The sequence below is a fragment of the Panthera onca genome, chromosome B4 (genome assembly GCF_046562875.1).
Source record: "Panthera onca isolate mPanOnc1 chromosome B4, mPanOnc1 haplotype 2, whole genome shotgun sequence".
Classification (NCBI taxonomy): Eukaryota; Metazoa; Chordata; class Mammalia; order Carnivora; family Felidae; genus Panthera; species Panthera onca.
The window spans coordinates 89,606,517-89,626,657 of NC_138345.1; the positions used below are offsets into that span (position 1 = coordinate 89,606,517).

The 20,141-nt window shown below is 40.0% G+C and overlaps 1 protein-coding gene across 1 annotated transcript in view; it reads right to left on the reverse strand.

Annotated features, from left to right (window-relative positions):
- The window catches only part of GNS (glucosamine (N-acetyl)-6-sulfatase), a 55,509-nt gene that overhangs the window by 24,921 nt on the left and 10,447 nt on the right, over positions 1–20,141 (reverse strand). The window contains exons 4-10 of the mRNA XM_060657067.3: positions 18,531–18,596; positions 17,971–18,069; positions 16,146–16,313; positions 14,217–14,299; positions 12,841–12,959; positions 10,843–10,946; positions 4,116–4,217 (exon numbers count right to left, since the gene is read on the reverse strand). Coding sequence (XP_060513050.3) covers positions 4,116–4,217; positions 10,843–10,946; positions 12,841–12,959; positions 14,217–14,299; positions 16,146–16,313; positions 17,971–18,069; positions 18,531–18,596 — 741 coding nt within the window. The remainder of the gene's footprint in view (positions 1–4,115; positions 4,218–10,842; positions 10,947–12,840; positions 12,960–14,216; positions 14,300–16,145; positions 16,314–17,970; positions 18,070–18,530; positions 18,597–20,141) is intronic.

The window sequence follows — 20,141 nt, forward strand, 5'->3', positions numbered from 1 at the left end:
TATAGCGGCAGACCTGATCTACAGTACATATCCAGCAATTCGACTTTTTCTTATAATGTCATGACTTTTCTCAGCTTCTTGGGAGCATTTCTAGCATCCCAGGTGGCACTTTGTAAGAGTCCCATGGTGTTATTCAAGGCTTATGGTATTATATTAAAGGCAATGAAAAATACACGAGAACCAAAATCATTTACCACCATACCCAGTTTACTAGAGAGACAAACTGTTCATGCAGAGATGATTAGCACCACATGGCATTTTAAGCAGATACTCATGACACTTGAGTTCACTGTAACAACAACTGGAGGTGGCTAGGAAATTATACAAAAATACAGTATGTACTGCAGTTAATTTTATGCACTTATGGTTTAATCCTGCCTTGTTAAATTTTTTTACACTTCTCTCGAATGGTGTCATGTATGTTCTGTGGAAGTTTTTTTTTTAATATTTAATTTTGAGAGGCGGGGGGAGGGAGGGGAGAGAGAGAGAGAGAGAGAGAGAGAGAGAGAGAGAGAGAGAGAGAATGAATGAATGAATGCAAGCAGGGGAGGGGCAGAGAGAGGGAGACGCAGAATCTGAAGCAGGCTCCGGGCTCTGAGCTGTCAGCATAGAGCCCGAGGTGGGGCTCGAACTCATGAGCTGTGAGATCATGACCTGAGCTGAAGTTGGACGCCCAACTGACTGAGCCACCCAGGCGCCCCTGTGTAAGTTTTGATAAGTGTTAACTTTTTATGAGAGATTTGTGTATATTTTATGGTAGTAAGAAATAAAATAGTATCTACATATAAATTATACATGTGTGACATATTTAACCTTTTCTTATTTTTTCAATACTTTTAGGCTACGTAGTTCATTTGCTAGTTTTTAAAAACTGTCACAAATCTCCAAAATATTTTCCAGTGTTTATTGGATAAAACCTGCATGTAAGTGGACCCACACAATTCATACTCATTCAAGGGTCAACTGCATAGTAATTTCATCCCCATAGTGAAATGGTTTTTTTCCTAACTAGAAAGGAGACAGATAGTATAAAGTTTGTATGGAGAACATTAAAAGATGTAAATTTTCCTTTTACTGATCTATAGATTCAGCATATCAACCAAAAATCCAATATGAATTTTTTCAGTTAATCTGAAAAGTGGTCTTTAAAGTTTGTATGAGAGGTGGCTAAGATCCTCACAAGGACAATGACAGAGGTGTGCCTTTACAGATTTAATTACACAGCTTTATAACAAGACAAAAATGATACTGGTACAAGGAAAGATACATGTGTGGAACAGAAAAAACAATGGAGTATTTATAGAGAAAAAAATGAAACTGAATTCCTCATACCATGCCAGAAAAACCAATTCTAGATACACCAAAGACTTCCGTGTAAGAGGGAGAAGTATGAAACTATTCTAAGAAAACCTAGGAAAATTGTTTTTGATCTCGAGGTTCAGAAGCCTTTTTATAAACAAGATACAAAGAACACCAACGATAAAAGAGAGGATTTATACATTTAACTCCTGTGTTCTCATATCTTAATGTAGAGCAAGGACAAGTCACAAACAGGGAGGACATCACGGGCAAAAAGATGCACTTCACAAGGGAAGCAACATAAAAAGCATAAATGAAAAAGGATTCACTGATCAAAAACTCAATTAAAAAATGGGCAAAAGATCTGAACAGACGTTTCTCCAAAGAAGACACAGATGTCCAATAAACACATGCCAAGATGGTCAACATCATCAGTCGTTAGGGAAGTGCACATCAAAACCACAAGGAGATACCATTTCACACCCGCTACGAAGTAATAAAAAGATAACAGCAAGTGTTGGCAAGGATATAGCAAATTTTGAAACCTTATACACCATTGGTGCAGTTGCTTAAGAAATAGTCTGGCAGTTCCTCAATAAGTTAAACATAAGTCACCATACGAAAGAGCAATTCTACTCCCAGGGGTATACTGGGAATACTGCGCTATTCACAGTAGCCAATAAGGGAAAACAACCTATCAATTGAGGAATGGATTAACAAATGTGACATATCCATACAATGGAATATTATTTGGTAATAAAAAGGAATGAAATACCGATATATGCTACGACATGATTTCTGAAAACATTATACTCAGGAAAAGAAACGAGTCACAGGGGCCACATATGATTCTATTTATGCAAAATGGCCACAACTGACAAATCTATAGCAATAGAAAGTAGATCAGTGCTTGCCTGGTGCTGGGAGAGGGAGCGAAGGTGGGGGGAGACTGCTAATATATCTGGGGTTTCTTTTTGGGAAGGTGAGAATGTTCTAAATTTAGATTATGGTACAGCTGTACAACTCTGAATATACCAAAAATTACTGAACTGTCAACTTCAGTAAACTGTACAAATTAAGTCAAGTAAGCTGTTAAAATGATTCATCTCATTAATAAAGAAAGAAATGCACACACAGTAGTAGGACCAAATAAAGTTTTGGTCTTTTTAAACCACTAGATTGGCAAGAATTAAGCTGACAGTTTCATATAGAACAAAGGGAAATTGCATACGTTGCTGCTGGGAAGGTAAATTAATGACCTCTTTATAAAAATAACTTGGTAATATCTGTAGAAGAGAACAATGTGCAGTTCCCATACCTTGGTATATACACACATGTTCACTGGAAGAAATATATAAAAATGCTCTAACAGCACTGTTCCTAAAACAAAACTAGCATAACAGAAAGGTTTATCCACTGACAAAACAGGTAATTAAGTTGTGATGCATTCATACAATGGAAATTAGGCATCTGTGAACAACATGTATCAGTTTGGAAACAATGCTGAGTTGAAAAAAGTCCCAGACTACATTCAGTAGGGTATAATTTTTAGAGTGCAAAACAATATCAAAACTAAGGTATTTCGTTTAGGAATATGTACATCATTACTAAAAAATTAAAATCCAGAGAATGGTAACCATGAAATTCAGGAAAAGGATCACTCCCACGGGGCATACAAAGGTAGGTAGGTAGGTAGGTAGGTAGGTAGGTAGGCAGGCAGGATGGGGAGAGGCATACGGGGGGGATGCACCAGCACTGGGAATACCTGCCTTCTTAAACAAGGTGATGAGTTCACGGGGATTTCTTCTATCTCGTAACTTATGTGAGTGACAGGAGTCCTCTCGTATGAAGCATATACTACCTAATAATATGTCGTAACAGGTTCAGACCAGTAAGAGTCACCTATAATGAGTCACCGTAAACCGCAGCACATTTTAATACTGATCCTCCCAACTTAATATTGATCCTTCCACAGATCCTTAGCTCTGTGCAGTGCCAGACAAACAGGAGGTGCCCAAATATTCTTGAGTTAAATGTGTTTCCTTTAGAATAAATTCCCAGATGGAATTGCTTAATGTATTTCTTTTCCTTAAGATTTTATTTTCAAGTAATCTCTGTACACAATGTGGGGCTCGAACTCACAACCCCAAGATCAAGAGTCGCACACTCCACTGACTGAGCCAGCCAGGAGCCTCTTAATGTGTATATTCTGAAGTGAAAGGTCTTGTTAAAGACCTTTAGCCTCCTGACAGCTCATACTGATCACACTTCAGTGAACACAGTGTGAGTAGTTTTTATTTTCTCAGACTTCTGAAAATACTGGGTATAAATCTTTGTAATCTTTGCCAGTACTGTAGGCAATAAAGGCCTCCTTCGGTTAAGCATTTCTTGGATGAGCACTGGAGCAATGTTTTTGCATTTACTGTGGCCATTTCTCATTTCTCCATGAGTTGTTAAGTTACTTCTTTTGCCCACTTTTCTACTGGGATATTAATCTCTGCTTTCTAAGAACTCATCTATTAGGACCAAGTACCCTTTTTCATGTATGTTGCAACTATTTTCTCAGTTTGTCACCTGTCTTCACTTTGTTTATGATGGTTTCTTTTTGGGGCAGTGGGGAGGGAAGGGAGGATACAGAACTCTTTATATGTGGTCCAGTCTTTTAGAAAACTCTTTCCCACCATAGAGAAGAGAAAAATTCTATTTTGTTCCCCAAATTTAATAGTTTAAGATTTAAATTTTTAAGTCTAAATTTATACACCCTGGAATTTATTTCAGAGTCTTGGCTCAGGCCTGATTGAAGGCTTTATACTCACCAAAATGGGCAATAAAGACATCCCATCCATCTGTGTCTTATTTGGGTTATATCCAGCAATGTCCAAAATAGTAGGACCCAAATCAATGTTGGCAACGAGCATCTATGAGAATGAGGAAAAAAGAAGCAATCTAGAACACAGTTTGTCTGATTTTTCTTTTTTACCTGTAATATAGCTGTTCCCCACCCCATCCAGAAGACAAACAGCATTTATTATTATTATTTTTGTATAGCCTAGACTTACTGAGGTCTACTGACTCATTGATTCAAACATAACTACAATAATTAAAAAACAACAACAACACATAAAGGTTTAATAAGACTTGTAATATAAGCCCCTGGGAAGTTATGTATTTATTCAACCTATACTGTTATTGATCAAAACATTTTTCAAAACTTCTTTGGGACTGCCCGAAGTCTGATGAATTATGAGGAAAATGTTGGGCTAATTAATTTATACAAAGTGTTTACAACTTGATTATTTCTATAGTTCACTAAATTTGATTTCAAATGAACTCCTGACATTTTTAAAAGTCTCAAATGTTGGGGCGCCTGGGTGGCTCAGTCGGTTAAGCGTCCGACTTCGGCTCAGGTCGTGATCTTGCGGTCCGTGAGTTCAAGCCCCGCGTCAGGCTCTGTGCTGACTGCTCAGAGCCTGGAGCCTGTTTCGGATTCTGTGTCTCCCTCTCTCTCTGACCCTCCCCCATTCATGCTCTGTCTCTCTCTGTCTCAAAAATAAATAAACGTTAAAAAAAAAAAAAAAAAAAAAAAAAAGTCTCAAATGTTAAATGCTTTTTAAATTTATTTTTTTATTTTTAGAAAAACAGAGCACGCACGAGTGGGGAAGAGGGGCGGAAGGGGAGGGGGAGGAGGAGAGGGAGCAGGAATGGGGGTCCTGAGCCTGACATGGGACTCAATCTCACGACCCTGGGATCATGACCTGAACCGAAATCAAGAGTTGGGACACTCAACCGACTGGGCCAACCAGGTGTCCCAAAAGTTAAATACTTTTTACCAAGGAGGATATTAGCCCTTTTCATAGTTTCTCAAAGTGATTAACACATACTAAAAAATGTTTGCAATAGGCTGGAGACCACAGAAAACTTATTCCAACAGTGCACTGATAAAAGGTTCCTTAAAGAGCACAGAACTTAAATGTGCTACATAAACATTCTAGACATTAAAGTTATTGTCCTGCATTTATACCTTGCCTTATTCCTTTAGTTTATTAGACTATTTTCTTTCTGTACACAAATCCTCATTAGGACCTAAACCAGAAGAGTCTAATACAATGGGACCACATATGCAATTTAAAATTGTCTAGTGACCACATTAAAGTGAAAAAAAAAAAAAGGGGGAAATTCATTGTATATATTTTATTTAACTTGACATTAACAGGTACGTGTGGCTGGTGGCTACTGTAGGGGACAGTGTAGGCCTATACAGGACCTAAGCATACACCTGAAGTCACTTCAGTCACAGGCTAGGAAAACCTTTGAGAATGGTGAAGACAATTCACCATGGAAACTAGGGGCACTAATGTTTACCGAGCACCTATTCTGTGCCAGTATTTACCGTTTATCCTCAATTAATCCTCACCACAACTGTAGGATGCAGTATATTTCCATTTTACAGATGAGAAAATGAAAGGGAAGTAACTGAAACAAAGCCAACAGCTCGTAACTGGAAAAGCTACCATTTACTCAAAGGAAATTAAGTCTTCAACATTGTTGAGAAAACTTAGAGCGTCTTAGGAAAGGCCAAACAGGGATTCCTACCAAGTCAGGAACTTTTAATTTAAAAACAAAACCAAAAGTACAGACATGAAGGGCAAGAAAGCATCTTCAGGGCAACATCCAGGGGCCAGCTCTCCTGTGGCTACGATGGCTCTTGTAGGGCAGACCAAAATGCTTATCTTGGCTGTGAATCATTTAGTGTAATGCTGCAGCTGTCAGAAATTACCATTCAGTGGCAAGCCACTCACGGGAAAGGCAATCCGTATGTTACTGGGGAAAAAACCCACAAAAATGACGTCTCTAGAGATTATACAAGACCCAGTGTAAGAAATATCTTGCCTAATTCCAAGACTCCCAGACAGACTGAACCGCTCTGAACACAGTCAAGAAGACTGGGTATGAATACAGAAAAGATCGTGGCAGGAAAGAGCAGCACATATGTTACCTTCGGAATCAGATCAAGGCAACAAGACCCTGACACGTGACTAAAAGATCTTCAGTCATGTCTAAAACATAAATGACGTAAAGCCAATTCCACAGGTATTAGTAATAGGACCAAGGCAGTTTCATAAGAAAACAAAAAAAAAAGTAAACACCAAAATAATAAAGCCTGTAGAGATATAAAATAGTGACTGCCTGGGGGTGCCTGGGTGGCTTAGTCGGTTGGGAGTCCGACTTCGGCTGAGGTCATCATCTTGCAGTCTGTTGAGTTCCAGCCCCACGTCAGGCTCTGTGCTGACAGCTCAGAGCCTGGAGCCTGCTTCAGATTCTGTATCTCCCTCTGCCTGTGCCCCTCCCCACTCGTGCTCTGTCTCTAAGAAATAAACAAACATTAAACAAAAATTTTTTTTAAAATGGTGACTGCCTGTTTCACCAGCAATTGCCTCAAGAACCATCAGCTGTATGAACCGGGGGTGGGGGGCCTCTGTCGAGTGAGTCTGCTCTATGGGGAGACAGGTCTTTTAGGTTTCAGTACAAATCAAGAGTCCCTAAGATTCGGCCCAAGTGCCATAAACACCATCCCAGGACTCTCCATTCCTAGCTATCTACAATAATCACATTTTTCATAAAAATAATGGACAAATTCTATTACCTTCTAGACTTTTATTTGACTAAGAGGTGAAGAGTCTCAAAATTAGCATACTATGTCAGGAGATGGTAGACTTTTAGTGGAAATGGGAGGAGTAAAGAATTCAACAGAATTACACCTAGCTCTGGTTTTTACAAATAAAAATTAGAATGGACACTATGGACCCATGATCATAATGACTTCTAGAAACATTAGCATTCAAGTTCCTAAAATGGTACTGCTTTTATAAGTATAAAGATTCATTTATGGATTGAAACCAAAAAAGCACTGACAAGACCAAAAATAAATTATTTCATAAATCACAGCCTCACTGTTTGGTAATGTTCTTAGGTTTGAAGTATACAGACATTCTGATCAAGTAAAAGCTCTGAGAAAATTCTGGGGCATGAAATCAAGGGATATCATGCCTTGCAGCTGCTTATTTTTTTTTAGCTCTAAAAAAATGACAGTGCTACAGAATTACTGAAAAAAATAAAATAAAATAAGAGGGTTCTCAGGAGGACACATCGGATTTCCAAACAGACATTTAAGCCCTGAGAATCAAGAATTCATGTAGAGTTATCAAGGGAAGACTCAAAGCATGCCAGAGAACACCCCAAATCCATGTGGAGAAAAGCAGTGGAACCATGTAAGAGAGCAGAGAACTCTCCCCATCTTGGGCTGCTTCATCTGGGTTGACGCCTCAACCCCAGCTTCCCTACAAGTATGAAGCTAGGGTGTCACTAAGTTACACCTGAGAATCTTTCACTTACCATCTTCCCGACTTCACGTAGGGAAACAAGGCTTATTCTGTCCAGTCTTAAAGCCATTATGTCATCTTCTTGACTCCCAGTTCAGTTCTATTTCCCCTGGATCATGCTGGTCATTTTTTTCCTGCTAACCTTTTTCTTGCTTAAAACCCTTTTGAAGAATTTCTACCACCAAATCTAAAGCTAGATTAATTTCCAGCCAGGGGAGAAAACCTCAATAAGCCAGTCTTTGGCATTCACACATACCACCTGCTTCTGATCTCCCAACAGCTAAGCCCCACTGGTCAAACGTGCCCTGTTTTGGCCATCAGCTTCTGGAGGCTCAGTTTATTATGCCCAACTCAAAACCCTGTGCCACTCACACGGGACAACTGGCACTGAGACAACTATGTTGTCAACACATGATGAACTACCCACCATCTCTGACATTCTTTGTGCACGGTGGAAGCTGAGCATTTCACACGTCTCCAACTACATCTGTCAGCACAGCAGTGCAAGACACACACACACACACACACACACACACACACACACACGGATTTTAACCACACACTTAATTTTCAGTCCTGGTTCTGCCACTTACTATGTGACCTTGGTATTAATTAACCATTCAAGCAACAAGGATGTCCCCCAGTGTGTGTAAGGGCTGGGTAGTCTAAGCTTAGACAGTGCTTCTCTTCTAGGAACTCCCCAGATAAAAGACAAACTCAGTAGGGTGTGGTAAGTGTGAGGCCAGCTAAGAACATGGGAAGAACACCTACCCCAAGTGGGGGCAGGGGTCTGTAGAGACTTTCCAGACAGGAGTCCAAAACCGAAGCTCTAAAGGACAATTAGTGAGGTGGAAGGGGCTCAAGAGGGGCATTCCAAACAGAAGGAGCAATCAGCCATACAAAGGTGAGGAGGGCAGAGAGATGGTTCACTTAGGAAGTGAAAATAATTCAGTACAACTGCCACATTCTGTCCCCTGAACAAGCCAAGCTCATTCTCATATCTGTGCCTTCGCACTTATTGTTCTGCTCAGAATGACCTCCCACAAATCTCTGCAGGACTATATCCTTCTCAACATTCAGGTCTCTGCTCAAATGCGTCGGAGGCTCTCACTAACAAGTGTAGCTAAAGTATCTGGTTCTCCTGCACACAGGGACTTAAGAACTGATCTTCCCTGACTGCTCAGTACTGTGTATCCAAGGCTGCTGGCACAAGAAGATACTTAAATATTTTCTGAGCTATACTGTAATGGTTAAGCACAGACTCTGGAGCCAGACTGCGATACTTTTTAGCTACATTTTCTTGGGCAAACCATTTAACTTTGTACCTCAATTTCCTCATCTGTAAAAGGGGGATAGCTATCTATTTCTCATAAGGCCGTGATAGTTAAATGAGTCGGTACAGCTAATACACTTAGAATAAGAGCTGTCACATATGAAGCATTTAACAAATCATACTTATTATTGAAATGGTTTTCTAAGAACCAAGTTTCATTTAGACTGCTTAGAGAAGATGAACTTTTCTCATTGCCACTGTTAACTTGAAGACAAAAGGAATGGTTTGTTCAATGGGCAGCTGGCTGTTACATTTCACTTTGTTCTCATTCAGCCTCCTTCCGCACACTGGTTAGAAGTGGCCCCAGTAGCCCTGCTCCTTACAAATGTACACAGCTGCAGACACGTCCCTGAATCAACTCCCAACATCGAGATCAATAAAATGCTTTTTAAGATTTAATGGTCCTCCAAACTCGCCTATCTCCTTTGAAAAAAGGCCCATGTATAGGGAACTGAATTTGTACTGGGAAGTAACTGGGTTTAGGATTACAGGTCTTAGGAGAAAAAGAAAACTCCCAAGGAAATTATGAAGGCCATTTTACCTTTCTGAAAGAATTTCAACAGAATTCCATCTGAGCATTACAAAAGGAAATAAGTGAATTACAGACATTTAAACAAAATAAACATTAAACCTCCAAATTAAACTAAAGTATCTAGTATACCCAGAAAGTCTGGCCCACTTTCCAAATTTAGCTTAAACGATGTATTTGCTCATTTCCTTTTGCCTCACAGAGCTGTTATCAGGAAACAAAAGACATAACTGGTAGAGCTTATCAATTCTTATCTCCCAAGCATTAGACCAAAGTGTTTTGAATCAGGGTGCCTACAAAGTGTTTTGGATCTAGGAACAAAGTGCCTCAGTATGAGGTACCAAGTTTGGAAAAAGACAATGAAACCAAATGGAAATGGCAACGAAAGAAAGTGGTACATTATGACAGTTCTAGGAGAATCAGTAAAGCAGAAACACATTAGCAAGGAAAAGTCCCACAGAGAGAGGAACGAAATCCTCACAAGACAGGCTTTCTAGAATGTTCTACTCAAAGTGAGGACAGATCAGCAGCAGACATCGGCTGGGAAGTCTGAAATGCAGAGTCAGAACCTGCATTTTAACAAGGTCCCCAGGGGAAATCTGCCTGAGGAGTTCTGATCTACAGGGTAGTAGGCCTCAAACCGGGCTGCCTCTCGGAATCATCTGTGAACTGAAGAAAAAAAAACAGAGGCTGGGTCTCTATTCCATCCAAGTGAGTCCATTAGAACCATTGTGGATGTTGAACCTTTCACAATTTCAGAGAGTGATTTTGAGGAGCACTGCACGGGAGAGTCACTGTTCTAGGACAAGGTAGAGATTTACAGTCTTGCAGGGGTGCCTGGGTGGCTCAGTCGGTTAAACATGTGACTTCAGCTCAGGTCATGATTTCACGGTTCATGAGTTTGAGCCCTGCATCAGGCTCTGTGCTGACAGCTTGGAGCCTGGAGCCTGCTTTGGATTCTGTGTCTCTCTCTCTCTGCCCCTCCCCTGCTCTCTCTCTCTCTCTCAAAAATAAACATTAAAAAAAAAGATTTATGTCTTGAAGGACAAATAAAAGTTATTTATCCTGATATGATATGATATGATATGGGGGTGGGGGGAATACAGTTAATGGAAGGTGGCCAGAAAATAAAAAAGGAAATCACTATTTCCAAGGCTTATAAATACACTTAAAAGATCTTAAGCCAATCAGACATCCTCCTCATAGCGGGAGAAATCTAATTAGGCTCTTCTCCAGAGAAATAACCTTCTTTTCTTAGGCAAGTGCTACCTGTAAACACCACCATTTTTTCAGGCACCTACCTTGCTTGTCTGATTTGGTTTGATCCCAGGTCCTCGAACCAACAGTGGAACTTTGATGTCAAACTCATACAGCTGTCTTTTGTCTATTGGCAAAGAAAACTGTCCTGAAAACAAAATACATGGGGTAAAGATGGAGCCAGGATAGATGTGTCACTGATTCATTTAATTGATAGTAAGAATGAAAACAACTTTGTCCTACTATTTATGGCACTTTAATGGAAAGTTTACAATCGCTCAGGTCTCTTATTACTACAAGGCAGGAAATGAGTTCATCTTTAAACAAATGTCTCAGGGGACTCGTTGGTCTAACATAGGACATATTCAGCAAAAAGAATGCCTGGAAAGTACTGTAACAAATATAATTTATGTATGTCACTCAACCTGACCACAGCTGAACGAGGTTACTCTAAAAACTGTAAATAAAGGAACGAAAACGTTTATTCGGCCTTTCCTGAATCAATCAATTTCAAGATACCAAACAGCTGATGTGAGGAAGTTCTTCCCTAAGGAATTCCAAGTAATAAATGCAAAAAGGACAGAGTTAGGAAGTCAACACTTTGCAATTTTTGAGAGAATGGATTAAAGCAACAATCATCGATGGAAGCTTCGATCACAAAAGGTTCGTAAGAGAGGCTCAGGCTGATACCACATGAGCCATCAATTAGGAGCCTTGCTAAAGTGGGCCAAGCAGACACCCTCATGAAGTGATGCAACAGGAAGTACGTGTCAGTATCACCAAAGAAAGCATTCTCACTGGAAACGTGAATTTCTATTAAGATCGTAGATCTAACTACCCATCTATGGAAAACGCTGACTAAAGATAAACAAGCATCACAAGACCGCAATCAGCCAAATCTAGAATGCGAGATGTTAAAGAACAAAAAACACTTTTCCCCAATGAATTTAGTGGCAATGACAACCTTAGGGCACACAAAAAATACAGGTAGCATGTGGACTTTGTCTAGATCCCAATACATAACAGACCAGTCAGATACACAATCAATTATTGATGTACGGAATCACAATGTCTGAAGTTTTTCCAAAGCCTTCCAAGCTAAAAAAAGAAAAACAAGGGGAAGTTAAGAAGAATTTAAAAAACTGGTCACATGTAGCTAAAAATTGAAGCTGGATAACGAGGGTTATTTTACTACTCTCTACTTTGAGTGCTTCAAAATATTCACAACAAAACATTAAATGCCTAGGGGCACCTGGGGGGCTCGGTCAATTAAGCATTCAACTCTTGATCTCAGCTCAGGTCATGATCTCACGGTTAGTGGAATCAAGCCCAAGTAAGGGCTCTGTGCTGACAGCGAGGAGCATTCTCGGGATTCTCTCCGCCCCCCGCACCCCTCCTGCTTTCTCTTTCTCTCTCTCTCTCTCTCAAAATAAATAAACTTAAAAAAAAAATTAAATGCCTAATCAATCTGCTACTATGCAAGCAAGTCTCAGGTTAGCAGTTTGAAGTTTGTGAAATTTATACGTAGGGAAAGAGGCCATTGGTTTCTAAGAACATCCAAGTGGAGAAAAGGAAAGTCACAGATCTAGGGCTGACTCATATACACTTTTGAAAAGACAAGACATAGAACAAAACCACACACACAAAATCAGTAAAACTTCTTTCACAATTTCACAAGACAACCTTATCTTGGTCTTTCCTCGTAAAATTTCTTACGCCTGTATTCTCTAAGGTCTACTTGCCCTTTAAATCTAGTTCTGTTTCCTACCTCTTTCATAAAGCCTGCCTCTAACCCAGCAAGCTCACTCTCCTTTCCCAACTCCTAGAACATCACGTAATTTAGCATATGCAATAGCAAATAATGAAACCTGGTCTTTCCATGCTAATGAGAAGAGCCTCTAAGCAGAGGAGTCCTGAGGACAACACCCTCCAGGCTTGGGCACCCCTATAACAGACCAGAGCTGCCTGCCAGTGCTGCTGACTGGGTGAAAGAGGAAAGGCACCTCATCAAGGTCACAGGAATACCCCAGCTTGCCCCTTACCTGTGTGATAGCCATTGTCTGAGGTATAAAAGATGTATGTGTTGTTAAGTTCCCCATTGAACTCCAATCTCTTGACTAGTTTCTCCACAAGGTCATCAACTGACAATAAAGTCTGCCACCTGGATGTAAACAGAAGGTGACAATGGGACTTCAGAAACAATGACTGAGGGAATGCTATTTTGCCAAAAGAGTGGGAGCAAAGTCCAAAACAAAACAATACAAAGCCCCCAAACCACACCCCTAAAAAGCTCAAATCCCAAACTTCCTTTCCTCAAACCCCTCACTGGAAAAAACCAGAGATAATTTTCTAATTTCTAATTAGAAAATTCCAGAAGGGAAAAAAAAAATTCCAGAATGTAATTAGTTCATTACAAATTTAATGATTTCTAGAGAAATAAATGGAGCTTTTAATAACCAGTTAGCTTTATCATCACTGGTTATGACAGCAGAAGCAACTGGAAGAGAAAATTGTCAATTCAGCACTGATGAATACAGATTAATTCAGACAGACCTATGCTACAACAAAGTTTAAGGGTCTAAACTAGGGGTTGGCAAACCATGGTGATGGGCCACAGTTTGCCCTCTGTTTTTGTTTGCTTTTAAATTGTAAAAAATACACGACATAAAATTTACCATCTTAACAAATTTTAAGGATACAATTAGTAGTATTAAGTATATTCACCCAGTGAAACAGATCTTCAGAACCTTTTCGTCTTCTAAATCTGAAACTCTGTATCCATTAAACAACAAACTGTTTTCATATAAAGTTTTATTAGAACACAGTCATGCTCATTAATTTACATATTGCCTAGCTGGGCTCCAACAGCAAAGCTGGGCAACTGTGATAAAAACTGTATGGCCTGCCAGGCTACAATATTCACTATCTGGCTCTTCATAGAAAAAGTCTGTTATTCCCTGGTATAATCCAAATACATCTTAAGAGAGTATAATTGATTTTTAAGAATTGACGTAATGCAATTCCTTCAAATTCCAAATAGCAAAGAAAATACTTTGCTCTAGTCTAAGCCTTTGGGTCTTATACCAATATTGGGCCCGATTCTCACAAAGTGACCTTTTCTTCAAACAAATGGATTTTTTTTTTTTTTTTTTTTTTTTTTTTTTTTAACCAAATGGCTCCAGTTTGCAATTATGTTAGTCCTGGGGTCCAAAGACCATCTCCCATACACCTGAATGTAAAGGAATCTCAGTCCGCTTCTAGGGCAGCGGACCCCCAATCAAAGTTTCTCCCATCAACCAGATAAAGTCTACCTTCTGACTTTATCTCAAAGATAACCATGTTGTGCAGTCCCCTGTTCATGGGCTGGTTTGGAAAGGTCCTCAAAGACCATCCAGACTGATAAAGTAGCAGCTCTTACCTTTTCCTAAAGGCACTATCTAAAAACTGTATTGAAGAATTAGTCATTGGGGTCTTGGCTTGCCTAATTAACCAGTGCTTGTTCTAAAATTTAAAAGAAAAAAAAAAACGTTAATACCAAGTTACTACAATCAAATAAACTACCAGAGTTGATAATGAAAAGGACCGTTTTATACTTCAGCAAAGAGGAACACTTAAGCAACTTCAGACTTCCTCTCCCCTGCCCCATATGTTTGTAAAAACATGTCCTATAGATTATCACTTGTTCTTTAGCTTCTTCCTACTACCTCCCTAATGAGAGAAGGCCTGGACTCCTTGTTAGCAGCATTAAAACAGATTTGGTAAAAAGTACTGAGAAACTACTGGCTAAAAGGAGACTGAATTTGTAACTTTAAGTCTATGCTCTGGGTCTACTGCCCAAACTCCAAAAGGGTAAATATTAACTTTACCTTCCATTAAGTTTTGCCCTCATAAGCCATCATTCTATCACCCTCTATTTTCCTACCCAAGATGACCATCCTAGAGCCTTGGGAAAAATCTCATCATTGCAATTTCCTAAAACTTCAAACTCAAATCTAGAGGGTTCTTCTCATTTAAACAAAACACTCACAGTTCTAAAAAACAAAAACATTCCCATACATCATTAATTCTCTCCTCCCTCTTCATAAAGTCCCAAGCCACCATCTCCCAAACTACCATCCTCAAAAGGTTTTTAGTTAACGTGTTTGAGAAATGCTATACGGCGTATCGTCCTGCTGGGAATTCATGTTAGAACAGGAATATCTCTGAGAAATCCTATAAGAGTGACCTATTTAAAATTCCTCAACTTACTTGCTCATGGGAACTTCTATTAACTGCTTTTGAAACAGTCTGAGAATGACTCTCTAGTTCAAAACTCTGTTCTCTCAGCTTTAAAAATCATACTTAAGCATTTGCCTACAATGTGCCAGGCAACATGCTACTCATTTCTAGGTTCTTTAATCCATATAGCAGCTGCATGAGGAATGAGCATCTCCCACTTTAGACAGAAAAGCAGAAGTGAAGCATCTTGCTCATGTTCAGGTCACTTAGCTAGAAAACGGTAATGCTGAGTCTACTCTAAGACTCATTCTGTCTACTGGTTCACAAACAATGAAGATTTCTGGGTAACACACAGGAGGCATTTGAGCACTTCTGTCTCTGAATCAGTGAACTGCCTATCCCCTGTGCCAAGGAAAGTATAAGTATCCTGCATGTAAGGCAAATATTTAGGTTGTGGTCCTTAATTATATTCCCTGCTCTAGCTCATTTCTCCATTTAACTTCCCCTTCCAATCATTCTGCACTAAGTCACCCCCTCCTTCCCATGCCTCAGGCCTGGTGAGGGCCACCCATAGGAGGCTGCTGCAGGCCTAGCTCAGCCCCAAGAGATGTGCCTCAGACACTGAGGAGAACCAGCACAGAAATCATCAGGAGAGTGGGTGCCCAGGTGGCTCGGTCGGTTAAGTGTCTGACTTCGGCTCAGGTCATGATCTCACAGTTGGGGAGTTCGAGCCCCGCATCGGGCTCTGTACTGACAGCCCGGAGCCTGGAGCCTGCTTCATATTCTGTGTCTCCCTCCCTCTCTCTCCTCCCCCACTGCTCATGCTCTATCTCTGTCTCTCAAAAATAAATATTAAAAAAAAAAAAATTAAAAAAAAATTATCAAGAGAGCCTGTAGTCAGGGAAGATGGCATTTCTTTAATATTCCCTGTGCACGCTCCAGCTGCTAACTACATATGCGGCAGGAAGCTTATCCGTACTTCAGAAGTAAGTTTACACTATCTATTGTACTTGAGACAGGTACAATTACCTTTAAAAGACCTGGAAGGAAAACTGACTACTGGCTCAATGGCTCCCTGACAAGTTACTTATATCGAGTATGGTTTAATTCAAGGATTGGGGGAAGCTACCGTTCCATGGATGTTGAAGTTCTTATTTCTTGGTGCAAAGACGTTCTGGAAGGTCTTCTGGTACTGAGGTGCGGCTGTCCAAGGCGAGTGTGGTGCTGGTGTGGAGATCATCATGAAGAATGGTTCAGAGTTGGATTTGTAGTCCAGGAAGCCCAAAGAGATATTAGCCTGAGATACATAAAATCCATCATCATCGACCCTATCCAACAGTTGAGGACCTGAGAGATGTTTGTTCTCAGGTAAACAGGAGGTATACAGTCATATTCACTTTTAAGCAATCTTAAGAATTTTAACAATTTTAATCGAAACATAACCTATGTCACAGTTACTTACAAGTGTGTTGTTAGAACAAATATTTGGGTTTCAGGCAATACTTATTCAAAAAATATAAAGATACACCATCCTAAGAAAGGAATGAAGATCCTAATGATTTTACATGATCTAAAGACTGTTATGCCTCCCATAAGAAAAGAAATAGTACTTTGGCCATTCAAGTATTAGCTTATATTAAAACAGCTTAGAGTGTTCCTTTGATACCTTGAAGAATGTAAAAAGAGTCAACCTAATTCACAACAGTGGGACAGGTGGATCAAGTTACCTTAATCTTATAAAAAATACACAGAGCGTAGATACGGTAAGTTATGCCAGTGAAAGCAGCTAAGCTGTATGAATAACATTAAATCCAAATACAAACACCAGGTTTTTAATTTATGTTGACTTATATTTTTCATTTGCTTATCTGGAGATACATCACGAAACTGAAAACATCTCACATACATGTTATGCTTTTAATTGTTCTAGCTGAGGGGTGCCTGGCTTAGTCGGTTAGGCATCCAACTCTGGACTTCAGCTCAGGTCACGATCTCACGGTTCGTGAGTTTGAGCCCCGCATTGAGCTCTGCACTGACAGCACAGACCTTGCTTGAGATTCTCTCTCTCCTTCTCACTCTGCTCCTCCCCTGCTCACTCGCTCCCTCTCTCAAAATAAGTAAATAAACTTAAAAAAAAAAATTGTTCTAGTTGTTATATTTTCATTTATCCCCATCACTAAAGTCAAAGGATACTTGACTGCATCGATTTCCTTTTACCATCCCACCCACCTGCTTGAGCCCTGTCAGAAGCCTGTGGTTTCTCCAACATGCCAAGCATACTCCTGCCTCAGGGCCCTCACACTTGTTGTTCCCTCTGTCTGCGGCAACCTCTCTCCTGATCTGCACAGCTCAATCTCACCTCTGTCAGTGTTATCTAAGTAACCCCCATACCCTGCCTTATTTCTCTAACCGATCACCAAGAGGGACTCTGCTTCATCTACTGAACACATGTTATGCTGGGGTCTCAAATATTTGCTGAATGAATACTCTATGGAGGGGTGTCATTAGAAACACCTTAGATAGGAAAGGAAAGTCCTAAATTCACCCAGTTTCAGTAATTTTGATATATAAATACACAATGCCTTAAGAACTCCCAATCCCTATCTCTCCACCCTCATGGTGAAGCTGCCATCTCACAGCTGGTGAATGAAACGGGGGTCAAGAGTAAAAACCTCTAAAATAAAACCTCTTCAAAGTAATCTCTATAGTCTTAGAGATTAGCCTTTGGAAAAGGGATTTGTTGCTGGAATTTCAAGAACATTAGCTTTGAGCCTGGCTTATATGCAAAGAAAAATACCCTCAGGAGTTTTTAATCAGTTGGAAATATTCCTTGGCAGTTAAAAGAAGTTATTATTAATTCACATACTCAATATGACCAAACCCAAAGGTTTCCTAGGCAGAGCCTTCACTCATTTGTAAAACAAACCTGCAAGGACAGAGCTTCAGTAACTCACCAGAACATCTGTCAGGTAGTCCACACTGTAGTTTTCACCATGCTTTCGTGCCTTCCCATTGATAGAGAGGGTATAATTATAGTATTTAGAATTCTTTTCCTATTAAGACAGGAAAGTAGAAGTTGTTATGAGGTCAGCACCCCAAACAAAAGTCAAAATCGTGCTGGGCAAACCTATACTGTTTAATTAGTGATAGGACATCAAAAAAAAAAAAAAGGCAATTAAGTCAATACTGAATCGGATTTTACATTATCTCAATACTGAATCGGATTCTTTGAAGTTTTATGAACTACTAACATAGTTTCAATAACATGTCCTAGTTTAAAATGCCACAAGTAGGTCAGGTAGAACAGCAAAACGTAGTTAAACTCTGTGTGATGCAGGAAAAATATCCTGCAGGGAGTGACTTGTAAATCAACAGACTTTGTTTTAAGGAGATAAAATAGCTACTCATAAACACAAAGCAATTTATGTGAAAAATCAGAACTAAATTAGAGAGTAAATATATTTCATATCTGTAGGGCCGCATGTAATTGCCAATGACTTCAGTAATCACTCACCAAGGCGTACCAGTAACTCCAGCCCAGAGGAACATGCTCTAGTCCACCTGCATCTGGGGCTCCATACTGAAAAGCAAGACAAGTGGGGCATCAGAAATCCTTAGACATGACCAGATCAGAAAGAAAGGAAACTTTTAGAATCTTTTTACTCTATTTTAATTTTTTTAAAGATGGGCACATTTAATTTTATTAATTTTTTTTAACATTTATTTATTTACTAGAGACAGAGCAAGCAAGCATGCACCAGTGGGAGAGGGACACAGAGAAAGAGGAAGACACAGAATCCAAAACAGGCTCCAGGCTCCGTGCTGTCAGTGCAGAGCCTGATACGGGGCTTGAATTCATGAACTGTGAGGTCATGACATGAGCCAAAGTCAGCTGCTTAACTGAGCCACCCAGGCGCCCCTAGAAATCTTTTTAGATCAGTGCCTGAAACATGATAGATGTGGGGTGCCTGGGTGGCTCAGTCAGTTAAGCATCCAACTTCAGCTCAGGTCATGATCTCACGGTTTGGGAGTTCGAGCCCCACATCAGGCTCAGGCTCAGGCTCTGTGCTCAGAGCCCGGAGCCTGTTTCAGATTCCATGTCTCCCTCTCTCTGCTGCTCCCCTGCCCGACTGTATCTCTCAAAAATGAATAAATATAAAAACTGAAACATGGTAGATGCTCAATTTTCCCAAACACATAAACCAGTCAAAAAGTAAAGAATATAATCCTAGGAATTTCTGAAGAAGGAGTTTGCAAACTAATGGCCACTAGGTCAAATCTAACCTGCCAACTGTTTTATATGATCAGCAAGCTGGGAGTTTTTTTCCAACCATTAAAAAATGCAAAAACAGGGGCACCTGAGTGGCTCAGCACGTTAAGTGTCCGACTTTGGCTTGGGTCACGATCTCATCGTTCATGAGTTCAAGCCCCATGCCAGGCTCCATGCTGACAGCTTGGAGCCTGATTTGGATTCTGTCTTCCTCTCTCTCTGCTCTGTCTCAAATATAAATAAACATTTAGGAAAAAAAAAAAAAACCTTTAAAATACAAAAACAGGGGCGCCTGGGTGGCTCAGTCGATTGAACGTCCGACTTCGGCTCAGGTCATGGTCTCGCGGTCTGTGAGTTCGAGCCCCACGTCGGGCTCTGTGCTGACAGCTCAGAGCCTGGAGCCTGTTTCAGATTCTGTCTCCCTCTCTCTCTGCCCCTCCCCCACTCATACTCTGTCAAAAATAAACAAACATTAAAAAAAATACAAAAACAATAGAGGAGTATTTTGTGACATGTGACAGTTACATGAAATTGAAATGTCAGTGATAATGAACTTTTATTGGAACACAGCTGCACTCACTGTTGATTTTTATAATGTGTATGGTTGCTTTCATGCTACAACAGCAGAGTCAAATACAGAAGTCCCCCCTTACACTATGTCACAATGCCTACGTCATTCACCTCATTTCATCTCATCACGTAGTATTTCATCATCTCACATCATCCCAGAAGAGTAAGTACAGTGCAATAAGATATTTTGAGAGAGACCATATTCACATAACTTTTATTGCATTATATTGCTATAACTGTTCTTTTATTAGCCGTTATTAATCTGTTACTGTGCCTAATTTATAA